We start from the raw sequence: 15,733 nt of genomic DNA, 5'->3' as shown, positions 1-15,733 counted from the left end.
TTATGTCATGGAGCTGCTGCAATGATAGGCGGCCTCATAAAAATTTATTGGGTGGCCCCTTAAACAGAATTTTAAAAAACTTAGCTATTACCTACCCAATATTACCCATAGCCATAGGTTAAGAATCACTGCACTAAAGTTTTATTTTGCGCTCACAGGTCAGTTTAAAAGCTTTCACCAATTTTTGAAGATCAGTGTTATCGGCAATGTCTCGCTCACTGCTGATCTGCACCAGATGTTCAAGTCTTTGTGATGACATGGCAGCTCGTAGATAATTGTTTATTATCTTAACTTTGCTGTAGATACGTTCACAAGATGCCGAGTCATGGGCAAAGTAGCAATAATTTGAAACAAATCGCTGTACAAATGATTTAAGATCGTTTTGTCAAAACAATTATTTTAAAAGTGAAGGCAAACACAACCACGCGGTCTTGGTCAATCCATTTTGGTGCTTTTTAAATTCTAGTTTCCACTTGTGACAATTATAACTTAGCTGACCTCAAAAAAAGAAGATCCTATTGCTGCCCAACCTGATTTTAATCGAAATTATAGAATTTGACTAAATATTCAACTTTAGGCAAATTTGATAGAGACGTGTGCGTGAAATAAAATGCAGCTGCATTTGACATTAATTCACATGCTTGATCCGAGTAACGCTTTTTAAGTTCATTTAGCATTCTGTCAAAGGATAAAGAAAAATCTCTTCTTAACTTTTCTGTAATGGATTCAGATTCACTCCACGGCAGACTGTTGCAACCTATCAATAATATCGGACCATCTCGGAAATGGCTTGGTGGGTAGCGGCATCGCTTAGCCGGTGTGGTGGTTTCATTGGTAATTTGATTTCGATCCGCACACAGCGATGAGTTGAAAACCAATTTGTTAAAATCTTCCTCTGAACGCAGTGAGTCAAATGCTCTTGTCAAGTCGTTGATAGCAGCAACCCCAGTGGTGAGATCCATTTCTTCACTTTTTAAATAATCTGAAGCCTGTTTATTTAACGAAAATCATTTATGAGGAATAAGACTAGCAGTAACAAATTCAGTTTGCTTGATGCGGAACAACAAACCATTAGCTACACTATTAGTTACCTTTGTTTGACATTTGTTGGAACATTGACAGCAGTGCTGGATATAGGCTACATTAATAACAACATCCAGATCATCTAAACCTGCAGACCATCTAGTAGCCTATCAGATAACGAGTGCAATGCAATTTTTCCAGACATGATTCCCTCTTTTTTCAAATGCTCTTTATAGCCTACTGTACAAAAAATGTCTCTTGGGAGAACAGTCCATAAAGTGGTAGATGTTACCAATTGTTTCAAAAATTGTTTTGACTGTCGCTACGTTTTCAACACTGTGCTCAAGCACAAGATTTAATCGTTGTGCAAAATAATGAAAATATACCGACAGTTTGGCACCCGCTGCAACTAGGTGTTGCTGTGCGCTTTCAATCCTTGCCTGACATGTTGGTGGCCCCATCAAAACCTTTGTCTATTAGGTCTTGCAAAGCTTGTGTCTCAGCTGTGATAAAAGCCATCACCTCAAATTGGTAAAATTAGACTACAATCAATCAATACAACAGAGCGATAACAATGAAGATTCTTCATTTCTTCTTATGTCAATGCTGCAAAAGTAATTCATATGTAAGAAGTTGAAATTAATTTATGACGAAGTCACTAGGCCCCCCTAACCCCCTGCATACACCCCCCAAGTTTTCTCATCGGATCTCGACGAATTACAAAATTGACCCTAAATAGGAGTGGGGTGGACATGTCCACCCCAGTCCACCCCGTGGCGCCGCTACTGCCAGATACGATAAAGTTGCTCAAGAATGTAGTAGGCCTACTAAACATGATTGCTATAAGTTCTGCTGAAGCCGAAAGTGGATTTTCGCAAATGAACTTGGTCATCACACCGCTACGATCACGGCTGACCAAATCACTCGTTTCAGTAATGTTGTTCATCGGCATCAATGAACCACCTCCAATATATCTGGAATGGCACTGCGGCAACTCAGAAGTGGTTGCGGACTCATCGATCCGCTGTGGATACTCAGGTTAAGCATTCTAAGCTGCCCACATTGAATGAACTCAGATGTGTGCAAAAACTGTTTGCTGGCTAAAATCAAAGACTGGCGTGGAGCTTATCACTTAGCTTAGCCCATAAAACCAAAGAGCTGACAGACAGGCTATTTGTTTTGTAGCCTATAATCTCGTTTGCACCAACTTGAATATGCTATTACACTACTGTATTTGGAGTTGTACTGTTCGTTAGCTAAATGAGATTTTAGTGTAACTGTCACTTTGGCAGCTTATTGGTTCTTACTCGCAAAGCTGCAAACACAAGCGCTCATTTCAGGAGATGCATTTCCTCACTTTCCTACAGTCAATTTTTTGCAAGTTTGCTTAGAATTGGGCTGGCTCATTCAAATAGGTAGCATACGATTGAATTAAGAGATTGGAATTAGCTCATGCAAAGCGAGTTTTAAGTGTAGCCTAAGCCTACGCAGTAAAGAAAAAGCAAAGGAGATTGCAGTGTAGCAACCAAGCCAAATTTCAAACTTAAAATTTTATTTCGGATTTAACCACGTTTTCACGTTTTGCTGCTTCTACCTTTTTCTGTACTTCAAGCTATGTTTTAGCGGGGTTGTTTTTCGATATGATGTTCAAAATTAAAAGCAAACTAAACAGTGTTTCTTTTTAAAAAAGGTAAAGATTGTTGGCTCACCTACACCGATTACTTATACTTTGTCTATAACAACACAGCTAGGTGTTAATAGAGCCCTCCCAAATAAAATGCTAGGAATAGGCTACACCCCTGGTCGCGACCCATTATTGGGGACCCCTCTGGCTTACATGGTTGGAAGATTTTTGTGTCAAGGTTTTGGTTAAGCTGTTGTAGAAAACGCTAATTGTGCTACACAAGTTTTGCGAAGTTCCAAATCACATTTGGTAGTCAATAGTTTGATACCAATGTCAATTTGATTACGTAACACCGCGCACCTTTCCAGCATTATAGCCTGTGATGCTTTATATCACGTTACATTTTAAACTGCGTAAGTTGCGCTTCCCGGTACGCTCTGAATTTCCTGATTTATAAAGCTTTCCAAACTTTAAAGGTTTAAAGTACACAACACGTTAAAGTCAAGTAGCCTATGTGTGCTTTTTGGTGGGTCTACTAACCTGTTACCTATTAGAAAAACCTTCCAATTGGAAAGAAAATGTTTTGAGATCTTACCATGACAACCACTATAGGATATTTGTTTTGGTGGAAAGGCAAATACTGATCACTAAAGCATCTCACCAAAAGCAAACAAATTTACAATGTTGTCACAAAAAATGTTGTAAAATTTAAAGATTATGGGAGAGATGTTGAAGCTGTAGTTAGGTTGCATTTCGATGAAATGGTTTTTGTAGTTATTGCAATGATTGGGCCAGGCTACTTTAACTTTAAAGCGTTGATAGGCTATGTTGTGAGCTGTTATGAGTAGGGGAAGACTGAGCAACGAGGGACACAAACGCAAAAAAAACAACCGTAACTCTAATTGTAAAGCAAAACTATACAATTTTTTGCACTGGGTAATGGGTAGGCCTATATCTGTATTGAAGTTGCAACTCACAAACAAAAATATCTGGCCAGATCATTCGCGTTTAAGAAATAAAGCAAAACATATTTTTTTATTTTGTCCTTCACTGATCAGCGTGTGGGGCAAGAAAGGACACTGCTCTTCTTTACCCTACTGGTGTTTTCTGATTGTTTCTTGTAGCCTACCTCTTTTAGGAGTTTTTGTATTTTAAAACATTTAAAGAGTAGATAAGGCCTGCAACTGTTGCTTCTAAAGTATAGTCCAATAGTTATAGTGTACTGTAGATGTATTATAATATAGTTTTATAGTTAGATCAATAGTTATAGTTGTATAAAAGCATAGATCATAGAACAAACCTTTGTAAAAAAAATGTTTGCATCAAGTAACTACAAGAACCTGAAAAGTAACTATCAACCAAAACATAGTAGCCTACTACTTAGCTAATTGAGAGTCTTCTTTTGGTCGAAAGCTATTGTTCCTATTTACCCCATTTATGATGCATATTTTATACACCTGTAGGATGAGTAGCTGACTCTCATAGATAACAGTCAGCAAATCAGATACTCAATATTTTATAACTTCCAAGTCGCCTAAGCTAAGAAGTATGTCACAAAAATAAAAGAGTTCTTAAAACTGACTTGGTTTCCAAGAAATTTTCAACATTTTGGACCACCAGCTGGTTAAACAAGGAAACAAAAACAGGTAGGCCTAATCCTCAATTGCAACCACACCACAACATTGCACAGCTCCAAATTTTTTACCTCAGAAAGCCTCTACAAGAATGCGAAACTACCCGGAATAACCTATCAGAGGTTTTGTCAGTCGGAGAATAATGATTCAAAACCAGCCAAATCGACTCATCATAAAAATTGCAAAACTTGTCTAATTTGATTTTATTTGAATGAGACTATACTGAAGAAGCACTTGTGTGGCGAAAGCTCTATAAACAAACTGATTTTTCTGATTTAGTGTGATACTGTCTAGTAGTGTCTACTTTGTTTTAAATATTTTATCACACTACACATCCTAATCGGATCAACAGTTAAATCATCATAAGATTTGATGAAAAGTTTGATAACGAAGTTTTGTTTTGGAATCCTGTCTAATTTGTTTGTAAAATAGCAAATTTGACATCCTTGATATAGATAAATCAGGGATTCTTAAACTGGGGTCCGTGGACCCCCAAGGGGTCCACGGACTAGTTTTAGGGGGTCCATGCAGGCTCAATGGAAATCTTAGTATAGCCTATAATTTCAAAAATGGAATAAATTTTTCAAAGAAAAGAGATTAAGTTCAAACAGTGCTGATGATTTCTAGTTTGGCGCTTCCAGATAAGTGTTATCGCATTGTATTGTTTTTTTGTTAAGTACGTTTATTAGACCATGTCACTTTCCACGTTGTTGTTTTTGAAATTATTTGAACATTGCAAAATTTTATCTGTTGCAGCTAAGCTAGACGTCAGCTAGGCTAGGTTATGATTGTGAAAGGTTTATGCATATCCTCTTTTGGTAAAGAAAGCCATGGCTGCTATAATCCCTTTTGCGACTACATATTTATGTGAGTCAGGATTTTCATCCATGGTAACTATCAAAACAAAGAGTCGAAACCGGTTGGATGCAAAGGATGACATGCATGTTGCTCTATCAAAGACGAAGCCACAATGTCATGTTCTTGTTGAAGACAAACTACAGCATCCTTCACATTAATGAAATTAAATCGAAGATATTGAAAAACAATCTGCATTTGCTATTTCTTAAATTTAATATAACATAAATTTTGTTACCTCAAATCAAATATAGTTAGGCCTACTAACTCTCTACACCCTTGACAGCCTGTTTCACCTTAAAAGGAGGTTCATCAGAAGGTCATTATTCAAATAGAAATAAATTGTGTTACCAATCCATTTTAATTTTATTGCGTTATGTTCAAATGTCCAATTCATGCTGATCAAAAAAGTTTCTCGGACTAGGCCATAAAGGCGCTCCACACAAACCAAATTTCTTTTTAAGGGGTCTGCGTTAAAAAAAAGTTTAAGAACCCCTGAGATAAATGTTCGGACAAAAGCCATGCATACAATAGATGAATAGGCCTATTGGTTTATAGCCGCGGTTCTCAACCGAGGAGCCCGTGGACCCTCAAGGACTCCACAAAAGTTTCCGAGTTTGCAGCATGATTGATAAACTACGACATTTAAAAAGTGGTTATGCTTTATTGTGTTGTGCATTACAGTGTTTCTCAAACTGTGCGTAGTTTGAAATTTCAAAGGACATCGCACAAAGATTCGGTTTCCTAACTAAAAATAAAATTGACATAAAAAGTTTATTATTGTTATAAATAAGGCTATGTAGCTATATCCAACTTAATCCTTTTTGAGACAGCAGATCGTTGATCAATGCTTAATTCAGAAATGCAAACGTTGGTCAATGGTCTATCAGCACTCACAGATTTGCAAGGACTGTGCTGCGATTCCTGTAGGTTACAACAAAATATTGATTACAAATGTAAAGAGAAATTCGTTATAAAGGTTGTAAAAATTCTATTAATTTTCGATAAAATGTATAAAAAAACATTAAATCAGCATATAGATTACTGATTTTTGACCCTGTGTGCCAACATATAACTCATAACATAACTTCGTCAATGTCGTCAATCGTCATAAGTGTGTCGCGAGTTCAGCAAAGTCTTCTAAGCGTTTCGTTTCAAAACTCATAGAACATTTTTTTTCATAAAGAGACGCGATATACCAAACATTAAAATGAAAATTGTTCATTGGCCGCGACCGCTTCAAAGGCACCAAAAGGGGTTCGCCAAGACAAAAAGGAGGAGAACCACTATGTTATAGATTTAGCTTTAAGCAGTTTTTTTATGCGTTTTTAAGTTTTTTGAATTGTAGGCTATGTGATCAATTGCACCTTCGGCTCTCTATGGGCTGCTATCCAAACACAAACAAAGTTGTTTGTTTAAACTTTAATTATTTAAAAATAAATAAGGGGAGAAAAGCATGGCATCGCCCTAGCTCAATATGTCGTTTCCTTTATCTCCTTCATATCACAGTGAGCCGATCATCTGCATGTTTGTTAACGTCTTGACCGTCTTAAGTTAAGAATAATAATACAACATTTATTAGTAAAGTGAAGTGTCTGATGCAAATAAATAATAATTAATCATTGTATTATTTATCTATTAATTTAGAATTGAATAAAGTATAACTTTGTAACACAAGCAATGCCTAGTTCCGGCTTAGAATATGCCAAAAGCAAAGAAGGGATCCTCCGAGCAGTGATAATAGTTTGTGGGTGTATTACCTTTGCCTTAGTCGCATCGAGAGGAAACTATGGAGGACGAGGAGACGCGGTATCATGGGTTTTAGCTGCTTATATCATCTCGTGGTGTTTTTCTCTTCTATCCTACTTCTTTATTGTGACTACTTTAGCATCAAAAATGGAATGTGGAGTTTCATACGATGTGAGTAAATTCATTCAATAATTTGTTATGACTTTACAAGAAATTCTTTCTTAAAACCGATCATTTAAAGCAGTCAACATACAGTAAATAGTTATCTAATTACTGATTAGGCTAGCCAAGTTGCCATTTTTAGGTCAAAAGAATAGTTAAACCGATACCTTTGACTTAAAATATAGGGGCAATAGCCTACACATATTTATGATAACTTCCTGCCTTTATCCAATATGTTTCAAACCATAAGTTTGAGTAAAAAATTAAAAAGTTTTGATCTAGGAATCCTTGCTTCAGATGCTTCATTTGTTTTGTTTGATACTGTGCTTTCTTTATGTTTAGGTTGTTATGATTTGCAGTGCTATTTATAATAATGCTTGAGTAGTGGTTGAGCTAGGTAATATTTGGTAGCCTACTTTGCTGCTATCTTTGTTAAACAAACCGAATGTTTATCATTTGTGCATGTGTAGGCGGGTAGCCACTTAAACATGAAATTCCCTGTAAGACCTATAAGACACCGCCAACCAATCAGAACATATCTGTAGCGCACCCAGCATGGGGCTAAGGGGACTCAAGCCCCCCCAAACCCGCCACCAAAAATGAAGTTTTTGTATGTTTCTCATTAATAGCCTACCTTTTGCTTACAGGTTAGATATGAATAAGACACAACAATACAACAGGGCTGAACATTATAACAATACATTTTACATATTTAGAAATAGTTTTAACAGTCGAACGTTTTCGGCTTAACTTAAGCCCTCATCAGGAACTTGAAAATATTTATAAAAATGCAATAAACTTCAACTTCTTGAAGGTAAAATTGCATTAGGAAAAGGCTACTACATGAATAACTACAAAAAAATTTGCACCACAGGGAACGTGATTGTAACGTTTGATTAACACTGCTTCCTGAATTTTAGTGTCAAATTAGGATTTGCCTTCGCGTAAAATGTTAAATGAGTCAGCAGAGAAGTTTCGATCTGTACAAAAAGAACACTCCATGATGTGGTCTTTGATGGTACTTTTAAAGTTCAGATGCTCTCGTGGTCAAATGTCTGGTGGAAATACCGATGTAGGCTACCGTAGGTCAATGCCGCATCACACGGACATGTAAAACTGTACACGAAATTTGAGCAGAAAGACGAAGGCGTGTGGGACTTTAGTTCAAAATGCGAACCAATTTTGAATGGTTTGTAAGTAAGAAAAACGTCCACATCAAATTTACTGTTTACAAGATTAACGTTTTGTTTCAAACTGTTTTCGTGCTAGTTGTTGTTTTCGCACTTATTTGTGTTGGCAAACAGAAAGCTAATTCCATTTTGTCATACATGAGGAAAAAGTCGAGATCTATAGAAGATTGCGAGAGTAGACGTAGGAATGAGGATGCTGAAGGTGCTAGTAGCATGGCCGTGGAGTTCACTATAGGCCAACTTGTAAACTGATTGAGAGAACAAATCCTGATGTATCGGCAGCTGGTGGGTTGTGGGCCGTGAGTGCCTTTAAATGATCAAAGGGATTGGGTATTGGCCAGTAGCGTAGCCATGAATTTTGAAAGGGCGAGGGTTTGACGACCCAGCGGCGGGGGGTCTGGGGGGCAAATTTTGAAAAATTACTTTGAATTTGGTGCATTCTGAGAGCATTTTCAACTAAAGTGTGGGTATGAATATTCCTGTGAAATGGTGCTGTGCGGTGGCGTAGCAAAAGGATAAGATCATGTTTTCTTTGGCATTTTTTGGAAATAAAGCTAAGTCTCTATGTTTTCTTGTTGCTAATTCCTGGCTGAGATGTTTAAATGTTTGGTATTGGCAAAACTCGCTCTTTTAATGCAGTTTTGTTTAAAATTAGGCAATTTTTTTTAGACTGAAAGCATCATTCTCAATATCATGACGTCACACGCGTGCCAAAAGGGGGGTTGTAACCCCCAAAACTCCCCCTTGGCTACGCTGCTGTTATTGGCCTATTGTCACTGTCACTATTATAGCAAATCACTCGGCCGACATTTCTGAATTAACCCTTCCCTAATTTTTTTTCTGGGTGCGCTACTGGAACATATGTTTAAGTGACTACCGTCCAATTGTCACCCCTCTAGCATTTAGCCAGAGAGTTGATCCTACTTTGAACTTTGATTGGTAGTCCCAGAAGAAAAAACAGTTATGACAGGGGTGGGAATCGAAATGTATTCCCTAGCCTTAACCCACCAGATCACGCTGAATACGGCGGAACGTTCACTGATTTACTTTCTATTAGAAATATTCGTTTTTTTTCTGTTTTACTTGTAACTTTCTGATTGGTGAAAACGTTGTTCCTGTAACTTCTGATTGGTCCAATGATTCATTTGTCTTACTAAATATTTTTATGTTTAATTAGGCTACCTACCGTGTAGACTAATTAAGCTAATACAATGAAATTGCAGTAAGTTAGGTATTTGCAGTCCCTGAGATAACCCCGCCCCAATGGTCCATTTATTTTGTGGTCCATTTGGTCCAATGGTCCATTTTCTTGTGCCCTGATGGTCCATTTTAGCCAACAAAATCAAATGAACTAAACTGTTCCAGGTCTAGCTTTTGTTGAAAGGAAACTCTGTTCTCATTAAAAATGTTGCTTGCTATTTAAACATAATTTCTCACACTAACTGTAGGCTATCTAAAGTAAATGCTTCTCAATGTAGGTTAAGTTGGAAAGCCTAAAGCTTTAATCAGATTTTTTTGTAGGCTGTCGACGTATGCCTTTCCATTTTCTCTTTCTTTAACTGCTTTTTGGCCAGCATAATTTTGGCCATGTACGCAAACGAATACGTGGAAGAATGGATCGCTGCCGATGTGTTTGGGTTTATCTTGACCATCTTGTATGCTGTAGAAGTTTATTTTCTGATGGATAATGCTCCTGGAAATCTGAGTAAGTTGAAGTAGGCTACTTCGCGTTAAGGAAATAAAACAGAACATATTTTTTTTATTTTGTCCTTCATCACTGCCCAGCGTGTATGGCAAGAAAGAACACTGCCCTTCTTTACCCTACTGGTGTTTTTCTGATTATTTCTTGTACCTCTTTTAGGAGTTTTTGTATTCTAAAACATTTAAAGCAGGGGTGGGCACTGGGCAACCTTTTTAAACAAAGGCCAGTTACGAAAATGTAATGTTTACAAATAATGCTATTTTTTAATTTAATTTCACTTAAGTTGTGATCGTAATTTAAACGGCAACTTTCACAAAAACTGACAAGAAGAAGCACTTCTGTTTTCTGGTAAAGTTTTAGAGCGCAATAAGAAAAACAAGAAAATATATTTTGAAAGAAAATTGCAAACAAAACTTTTATTGTTCATCGTTTTGTATCAAGATGGAGGATTGGAGGCGGAACCTACCTTTTGTATTTTTAGGTTTTTTACTGACTCCACACGGAATCGTGAAGGCTGCCATCTTTATCCTCGGATGCACAACATTTGCGCTTTTGGATGCTTCTGGGTACCATTGTTATTACGAAGATGGTTGCGACTCTGCAAGGACTTGGGCATTTGCTGCATTCATATACTGCTGGCTTATTGCACTTATTCTTCTAATTATACGCTTGACTGGCTTCCACTCAAAGATTTCTGTATTTGAAACGGTTGATTTTGTTTGGTCGATATTTTCTGTGGTCAACTATTTAATAGCTTCAATAGTGTTGGCCTGTTATCTGCAGTGCAGCAACTTTGAATTTAGAGCCTGTTCCTTGCGCTTAGCTTCCGTTATCTTTGGCTTCATCACAACAATTTTATTTGCTGTTGATGTTTTTTTGTTGAAGAAGTCTTCAGGTGGCATAACACCTGGCGGAGGCGACAGCTCAGGTGATCAGAATAATGGCGGGAAGGCCAAGAAGCAAAAACATAACAAGGAAAAAGATATTCCAACTGCTTGATGCGCTAGTAAAAGTCGCGTTTTGATGTAGGCTAATGTTCGCATACCACTGTCAAAATCTACTGCTCTTTTAAAATTTGAAATTTTAAAATTTGCGATAGAGCAGATGTGCCTTATGGTGTCTGCTTTTATGATCAATGTATGAAACAACTGTTGCCTAAGATTCAAAAGTGTTCTTATTGCATTAAAACTGACCAAATCAATCTAGGTAAATTTGAAAAAAATGGTTTGTTATTAAACAGAAATCATGTAAAAATGGCAGTAGATCAATTGTAACGGCTGTTCCTACAAGTACACACGGTAAAAGATAATTTTTACAAGTCGGACAAGGTGTGTTTGATCTCTCTTTTACATCAAACGTGTTATAATTGTTACATTTGTAGCCTGCGGATACATTGCATCTGCTTTGAAGTAACTGTTACGCCGCCTAGCCGAAGAACCTCTACCATGCTTTCTCAAACTTGTTAAGTTATTTATATTAAAGTATCTTCCTTTGGTTATTTATATTTTTGGGTTTTCAGTTTTTTTTAAGCACTATCTACCATATGTTTCCAGAACATGAAAACATTTAATTTCTTTTAGTGTAATTGTAGCTGACGCCAAGTCTGATGTACATAGCGTGGAGATGTTTTATTTTTGATAACGTCTGCTGTTTTTTCAAGCAATGCACATTGTACATATGATATTTGAATTCACTTGCATTGTGTGATTAGAATATATTTTTGAACTTTGCTTGTACTTTTTGTATAGAACTGTGTTAGTAGACTAAAACATAAATTGGTGATAACTTACTGTAGCTACAACCTCCTGAAAGATTTGGTGAAAAAAGCACAATCAAGCATATCGCAGAAACATACATTTTTAATAACTTAAAACACCTCTCCAATTTTGCAAAAAACAAAAAAACTTTAGTTACAAACGAAAATTTTTTTTTTTTTTAAATTGCCATCTTTGCTCTGAGAGCAAATAATTCTGTAACCTAATCACTTGATCAGATAAATCGGACGAAAAGCAATAACTTAGTTGTTTTGAAATATGTGGAATTTATTGGTTTTTAGCGCAACATCTGAATATATTCTTAAAACACTTCTATGAGTTAAACAGTTGTGCTCTTTTACAGAAAGTCTGCAGGCTAGGCTATACCTTATTTTGTATTTGAGCTGTAATCACAACTAATCACCAATGGACAAATTGGTTGTTTGCAAATATAAAGAGTCTCCGATCCAGGCTAGATCAGCAAATGAATTCGTCTATAGCCAACAGCAGGGGATGGGGTGGAATAGAATGGAAGATTATTGAGATTAATTAATTACATTATGGATTCGTTCAACGGTGTTCAACCTGCGGCCGTTAACACGTAATTTCATAAGCATGTGTTGGCGGCCGTGCCCTGTTGTTCAAATGAAAAAAAATTTCATTAAAAAAATGAAATGTATTTTAAATATTATACGGGGATATCTAGAACCACTGGGTATATCCTTGTAATTATAGGCCTATATAGTATTTCACATTTTAGAGCTTGAAAAACATTTTCATCATAAGTTTTTGTAGGCTAGGGTGTATTGTTAAAATCGTTTAGAGACAAAACTTTTTCCTCAGCCCAACTTCATTGTAACATCAGCCTACATTGCATTATCTTAAAAAGAACACTAGCAGAGGAGAAAAGGGTATTCAATTCCAAATGGGAGTTGGATTATTTCATGATCGAGACGGCAGCGCATGATGTGTCTAACATGCAGTCAAGTAGTTAAAACTGTTAAAGGAGATAATGCAAAGCAGCATTTTCGTCGACATATGTCACACAATTACGCAAAATTAGGCAAGTTGAGGAAAATCTGTGTTGAAAATGTGGAAAAGTGCACTTGATTATCCAATGTTGCGAGAATTGGCAAGAAAAACTCTTGTTCTTTTCGAAAGCACAGGCTCTGTGTGTGAGTCTGCCTTTTCACAAATGAGGTAGCCTACCTGAAAAACGAGTGGCCTACCAAACGCGATTGTTGGACGGAAACCCGGAGTCTCAACTAAGACTGTATCTCGCGAGGTTCCCAACTTAGCAATTTTATCTGCTCGTATGCAAAATCAAGGGAGTCACTAGTTGCAATGTCGCAGACGGAATAAATCTATTTCAAAAAGTGTTTGATATTTCATGGCACTATTAGGTATAAGTATGATAAGTTTAATAGATATTAACGAATATTCTTCTCTTAAATAACTCAAATTAAAAAAATCATTTAAAACTCCCTAGCGGCCGTGCTTTGTAGAATTAATCTGAAAGCGGCCGGCAATAGCAAAAAGGTTGTGCACCCCTGGATTCGTTCAAAGTCTACAACAGTCTCCGCTACCTCACTCTCTTTTGTTTTTTTTCAGATGAGAAACCTCCGCTACTTAAAATACACGCCTAAAACTCAAAATACAGTTTTAAGAGAAACAAACGAAACTTGTTCACCGAATTAATCTGAGGCAAATATGGTAATATTTATCACGCAATGCTTGCGACTGTAATATATGACGGTTGCATAGAAATTGAAACCTGAAAATAAGTAAATTCATAGTAAGCTATAAATTCAAAATTTATAAAAACGGTTATGAAGACTCCTGGCAAGTTGCTTAAGAACTGAAGGGGGTGTCTGAGAGCTGACTGGAGAACCACTGCTCTCGGTAAAAAGAACTAACAAATTGATTAAAATGACGTGAATCTTCGCCTTGACAAAAATCGATAAAGTGTGCTTTCATACATTCTAATTTCATATTTCCTAACAAGCTTTCATACATTAAATTACAGAGGATGTTTTAATTTTCAAAAAATTATTTTTTACGTTTTCGAAAATTGTCGAAATTTAACACATCGAAATCTCATGTGTGGCACTTGGTTTGTTTCTCATTCTTCGTGTTTTTTTTTTTTAAACAAAAAAACAAACGTTTTTGACGTTTCCGAAATTATAAAGTGGAATATATGATTGATTTCGATAATCTTTATCCTTGGACTAAGAAAGTTTTTTTTGAGAGCATAATCCTGGCAGTTTTTTCATAATTGTGGAGGCCTTGAACCTTTAACGCAGGCCCGGTTATCGAGATTGAAGTTCCAGGTTGTTGTTATGTAAGAATTATTCCATCCACCACGTGCCGCTGAATGGAGAGCAGTCCTTTTTATGGATTGCTCAAGTGCAAGCTCCAAGAGCCGTACCAGCACCGCTTGACTTGACGTTTCTTTGTGCACAAAGTCGAACACTAAACCAACTTAGCTATCGGGGCTCATGTGGCATTTATATTACGTCATTTTATTGTTTAAATTTGTTTATATTTTGTAGTTTTATGATGGACTTTTATTCAACCGCTGAGGGGCGATAATGAGCTGGCTATGTGCGATTTACCAATCTGAGCTGGACAAAGATAACTAAAATAACTACGGTGCAACCTGCCGAAGCCTTTTTCCCTGCGCCAGAGCATGCCGCTATGCTGCACAATTTCATAACCAATGTGGCCTTTCATTCACAAGCCAGGTGCTGAGCTCGTAAATCTCACGAGCGCTTATGTTGACATGCAATGTCCCAAGGAGGGATCAATTGATGTAGGGATCAACTACCTGCCAAGCGAAGAGTTTGTCAAACCAAAATGTAATTCGATATTTTTCACACTTTTTAGCGAAATAATTAGTTTACAGTAGCGGTAACCTAAAAATTTTCGGTGAAAAGCTACAGTACTAGACATAGACATACAGACATAGAGATATAGATCCTCATATCTTTTGTTTCCGACAACGTTATCCAAAGAATTTAAACTCTCCTTAGGTTAATTGGTTTACAGGTTTCTTGTATTTTTACATTCGTTTAAAAACTCCTACATAAGTAGCCTATAGGCCTAACATTGTCTGTGTATGGTTCATTTACCTCCAGGGCCTTGTTAACCACCCACCCAGCTGGGGGCACGGTTGTTTAAAGGCTCACTCATACTAGTTCGTGTAATGGTTTTTGGCTATTTGAAATTAAAAAGTGATGTAAATACTACTGTAGAATCTCGATAGCAAGTACTGCCACAGAGCAATTACGTAAGGCAGTATTTAGGTTACTGCTTCCAAAACCCCGGTTTGAGGGGCCCAGACCTGTTTAGAAACTCACCTATATTTAGTTGGTCCAGGGTTTTTCGGCTATTTAAAATAAAAAATGTGACTATACTGCCACAAAAGCTTCACATTTATAGCTTAGGCTGCGTCAATCGGGTTTTAGGCTGTATCCTGGACCATCATTTGAAATTGGAATGGCTATTTCAAATCAACGAAACCAGTTATTCTATGCTTTGCAACTTATGGTTTGAGAAACGTTTTAGGCACCGGCACTAAAAATAAGGGCCCACTAGTAGATTTCAGGGGGGGGAGCAAGATGGTGACCACACGGCTCTGTTTATTCCCATTTAAAATTAAAACTCTTGCTTGCACCCGATCTATCTTTGCTCACTAAACCCTGAACAAATATTACGAAAGTATTATTTTGAAAGTTAACGATTTCATCTGGCTTATGGCTATATGTGGAGTTATATTGTAAATTAAATTTTGCCATCTTCTCCAACTTTTTTTACTGTATCATTAAAACAAGAAACATTGTCGAAAAGTTGCTGTTGAGTCTCAATCGTGCTTGTACTGCAATCGAGACTTTCTGTTCTATCATGCACAGATGGAAAACTGTAGCCTACTGTTTCTATTTCACAATATTCTAAGAACGACATCACAGACTATAATAAAAAACACTGCATAATTTGAAAAAGTATGAAAGAGTTCTTTTTGTTTGAAACGTTTCATCTTC

At 36.8% G+C, this 15,733-nt stretch overlaps 1 protein-coding gene across 1 annotated transcript; it reads left to right on the top strand.

Annotated features, from left to right (window-relative positions):
• The first annotated feature begins 6,816 nt into the window (after nucleotides 1-6,816).
• On the top strand, nucleotides 6,817-11,995 carry LOC145785781 (myeloid-associated differentiation marker-like protein 2). Its single transcript, XM_082597491.1, has 3 exons — nucleotides 6,817-7,056; nucleotides 9,759-9,942; nucleotides 10,421-11,995. The coding sequence occupies exons 1-3, from the start codon at nucleotides 6,817-6,819 to the stop codon at nucleotides 10,936-10,938; spliced, it is 942 nt and encodes a 313-aa protein (XP_082453617.1). The 3' UTR covers nucleotides 10,939-11,995.
• The last annotated feature ends 3,738 nt before the right edge of the window (nucleotides 11,996-15,733 follow it).

The sequence above is a fragment of the Aplidium turbinatum genome, chromosome 16 (genome assembly GCF_918807975.1).
Source record: "Aplidium turbinatum chromosome 16, kaAplTurb1.1, whole genome shotgun sequence".
In the NCBI taxonomy this organism is placed as follows: Eukaryota; Metazoa; Chordata; class Ascidiacea; order Aplousobranchia; family Polyclinidae; genus Aplidium; species Aplidium turbinatum.
Note: the sequence above shows the minus strand (reverse complement) of the source record. Positions and strands in the feature narration are given on the sequence as shown.